General features: G+C 39.4%; 1 protein-coding gene across 1 annotated transcript; it reads left to right on the top strand.

Annotated features, from left to right (window-relative positions):
- Positions 1-110: 110 nt before the first annotated feature.
- On the top strand, positions 111-3,225 carry LOC131210658 (longitudinals lacking protein, isoforms A/B/D/L-like). Its single transcript, XM_058203941.1, has one exon. The coding sequence runs from the start codon at positions 199-201 to the stop codon at positions 604-606; it is 408 nt and encodes a 135-aa protein (XP_058059924.1). The 5' UTR covers positions 111-198; the 3' UTR covers positions 607-3,225.
- The last annotated feature ends 768 nt before the right edge of the window (positions 3,226-3,993 follow it).

Below are 3,993 nucleotides of genomic sequence, written 5' to 3'. Positions count from 1 at the left end.
AAAAACTTCTGGCATGATAGTGATTTTATTGCAATTGCCGAGCCGGTGTCGAACCATGCCACGAGCACCACCATCGCTTCGCAAGCAAAAATCCAAAGGAATCAACAGCATCACCATCACACAACCATACCGGCTTGGCGCTGTAAGACATCGAAATCGACATCAAAGATTTCTATCGCGCCCCTGACCGTCGGAAAGATGATGGTGGCGAAAAAATCGACCCCATCGGGCATGGTGACACTGATGAAGCCCATTAAGCTGGCCGGCAATGGCAACGTTATTCTTTCGCCAGGATCGATCATAACCTCCGGCGGATCGAACAGTGCCGCCGGTAATAGCAATGGCAACAGTGGCAATGGCAGTGGTTCAATGGGTGGCGTTCGCAAGGAGGAAAAAATCGTATTTCAGCACGAAAACGACGCCAAACCGTGGAAGTGCAAAAGCTGCGGGCGCAACTACAAGTGGAAGAACAGTCTGAAGTGCCACATTAAGAATGAGTGTGGAGTTCCACCAAAGTACTTCTGCGAACGTATGTGCGGTTACAAAACGCACATTCACAGCAACCTGAAGCGTCACCTAAACTCGAAGTTCTGCAAACCCAACTGAGAACTGGTGCTGGCGGCAACGACAACGCCGAAAAGGGCAGCCGCTAGCGTGGTTGTTCCTCCTACCTCGTTATCGTCGTCGTCATCAGCTTCATCATCTTCATCCTCAACATCCTCCTCATCAACGTCCTCGTTCGTACCATCCTTGTCATCGTCCTCAACGTTTGTGTCGATGCCGTCACCGCCGCCGGTGGCCGAAACATTATCGTCCCCGGTTTCTATAGCGCTAGCCGACACAAATACACGCACCGGCCTCTTATTAGAAGCACCGCCGGCAATGATTGCGGAAATCGAGGTAAAAACCGACGAAACGGCTTCGCACCCAATGACTAGACTGTCCCGTAGACGTGTTCGTCGTGTAGTAGCCGGGACGAGCAGCAGTGGCCATCGAGCGCATATAATTTATTACTAACTGCATTACCGTACTTTCGAAAAGCAAACAGGATGACTCCGTGTGGCAAAAAGCAATTCCTGCGGCGGGAATTGTTGCGGTGATTGTTGTGTTGAAACTATCGCTCCACAACATTTGTGCGTGCCTGCATGTATGGTTCATTCATTGCTATCATCTAACATCAATTAAATGGACTTTAACGAGTTTGTTGAATGAATTCGCCATGATTTAGTTGTCCTTTTCCACAGCTGTGTTAGTTGGAACTCATCACAGATCGAAGGCTAACGATTAAAGACAACAGTAACCGTTTTTCTCGAAAATTTTTAAGGTTCACATGCAGTAGGTTTGTTCTTTGCAATAACTGAAACGAACGGAATGGATTGTCAAGCATGCATGTGGATACAATATAAACATAAACAGTTATTTATGCTTGCTACCTAGAGTTCTATACCTACAACAAGCAGAAGAAGTCAGAAAATATTTTGTACGGAACATTGTCGACAAATGCAACGACAGGATGGATGCGACGAGACAGTGGAAAATGGAAAAGATGATAGGCTTTACTGTAGCGGTCAGCAGAGACGATAGATGATTAGCACTGGTATAAGGCGTCCCAAATAATTTACTAAATTTAATGTAGAACAATGCTATCATTTATTTATTATATCAACTAACGGGATTTAGTAGCTGAAAATCGGAAAAAGCGCGAGTGCTTAGTACTCGGTAAAAATAACTCGGTTCAGTTTTCTTATTTATTTTTTAATTTAACTTCAGTTGTTTTTACTGTATTTTATATTTTTAATTTAATTCCAAACTCCGTGACGCGAGCTTTATCATTCAAAGTGAATGATTAGCTCAGATTCGGTTTGTTTTTAGTTTTTGTAAGCGTGTATTCATTTGCCATTTGATCAGTACCAAAAAACCAAACAAACCATGCCATTTGTTTGTAGTTGCTACCGATGAAAAGACTAACATTAATTTTTGTGTTTGCATGGAACCTGGAAGTCTAGGTCAAGTAAGGAACTATCCATTAGTATTGGACCAGTAAATTTAAAATGTTCCCATTTACGAATTTTTTAGGTCATACTTGATTTTTTACCTTTAGCTGTGCCATAAATGAACAAGCGATCCGGACGATTGCGAAGACAAAAGGGACTGGAAAAGAAAAACCAGGCATTTCTGCAATGTTTCGGATCATTACATTTAACTTATCTAGTCGGGATGTACTTTGTCGTATTTACTACACCGGTTGCCAATGCCAGCGAATGGTAAATGCTACAATTTATTTACACAACCTTAATTTGTATTTGTACTCGTCCCAGTTTAATTTAATTCCTTAATTTGTTGATGGCATACTAAGTTATGTTTTTTATTAAATTTAATGCATACATTTAAAAAATTATCATTTCGATTGGCCATTGGGATGTTAATATAAGGTTGTTTTATTTTCATAGACAACGGAGTATTTGGTGGATTTATTTGCAAGTAATTTACACATTCCATTTGATTTCACGCCATAAAAAATGCAAATACTGTATTATAGAAAGTAAGTTGAAAATGATACAATTAAGACAATTATCCGCAGGTTGCGTATAAAACATGTTTGAGAGTACCATGGAAGGTGAAGAATTTTCATTGAGGTATAGAATAGACAACACGCAAAAATTATAGCCATCGCGAGTACTATCGATTAGACGATAGTGATGATAATAATAACAAATGGAACAATAGCTGCAGTGTGACCCACTTAATGTAATAGGAAAAGTACCGAAACTGGAAAAATTTTGCTAAAAGACCTGGAATATAGAGAAATATCGTTTGCAAAGAATATAATAATAGTACGAAAGGTAAATGGTTGAAGCAAGTATGAAAGTTAGTTCAAAATTGTCAAAAATCTTGATGAAAAAAGGAAAAAGGGCTTTTGAAGAAATGGGTAGTATACCACAATATTCGTTTACAAAAGAATAACCCTCATTCACAGAACACAACTCACACAAATGTACATCAGCTTCCGTGATGATGAACGTTTTGCTCTGTGCTAAGATGAACATGTAATTGAACTTATGTAATGCAACATAGTTTATGAGCTGGCCCACACAATTGGAAAACGACATGGTGTGTAGATGGGTAAGCAATAGATTGCAGATTATCAAACTATTGAATGATTATAGCCTTAAAAGTATTGTCATCTGGCTACAAAATGATACGTCATATAAATACGTGAGGCAAATGGTTTAAAACAAATAAATAAAAGCACAGTGCAGAGATTGCATTTCGTTTTGCGCAAATAACTAAATATCATTTCAAATTTATAGTTGTTTGAAAACACATATAGCAGCAAGGTTTGTTGTTGGACAGGAAAAATGGTAAACTAAAGTGTGTAAATAATGAATTTGAACTGTATGAATCCCCATCAATGGGCTGGGTTGTAAAACAAAAACATATTTAACTAACATGGCTCATTTTTATTTTAGGTAAGCTCAACGGACTTGGGAATCATGGAGTAGTCGTGCAAGGAAGCTCACGATCGTGCTACATACTCCGAGGACCAGGGTGAAGAACGCTGGAGAACATTATTGGATTGGTGTAGTGTTATTGATACGTGCACATTCGCATGTCTTCTATCCTGCCACCACTATCGTATCTCTAGTCAGGTCATATGTTTAGTTCAAACAGCTCTTTGAAAGAGAAGAAAAACTGGCACACTGTTACAACACGCAAGTAAGATAGCCCTAAACTTCGTTCGGCCATTTTGTAGTTTATACCAATTATGCGTCACGTAGACTGTACCAGTACGATACTACTGAATAAATATTAATTTACTTGGTCTGGGGGTTCTTTGTCTTATCGTTGCCGGTATAGGTTGCAAATGTTACAAACGTTGACAATCATAAGAGAGTGATCGAAATTTTATGCAACAATAATTTTAAACCAAAGGTGTAAACGGGGCAGGTACCTACCGTTTGTATAAGATTTCCTATTGCTGAAGAGAGAAGA

This window comes from Anopheles bellator, chromosome 1 (genome assembly GCF_943735745.2).
Source record: "Anopheles bellator chromosome 1, idAnoBellAS_SP24_06.2, whole genome shotgun sequence".
NCBI classification, from domain to species: domain Eukaryota; kingdom Metazoa; phylum Arthropoda; class Insecta; order Diptera; family Culicidae; genus Anopheles; species Anopheles bellator.
The sequence above is the reverse complement of the archived record's forward strand: the minus strand, read 5'-3'. Positions and strand labels throughout refer to the sequence as shown.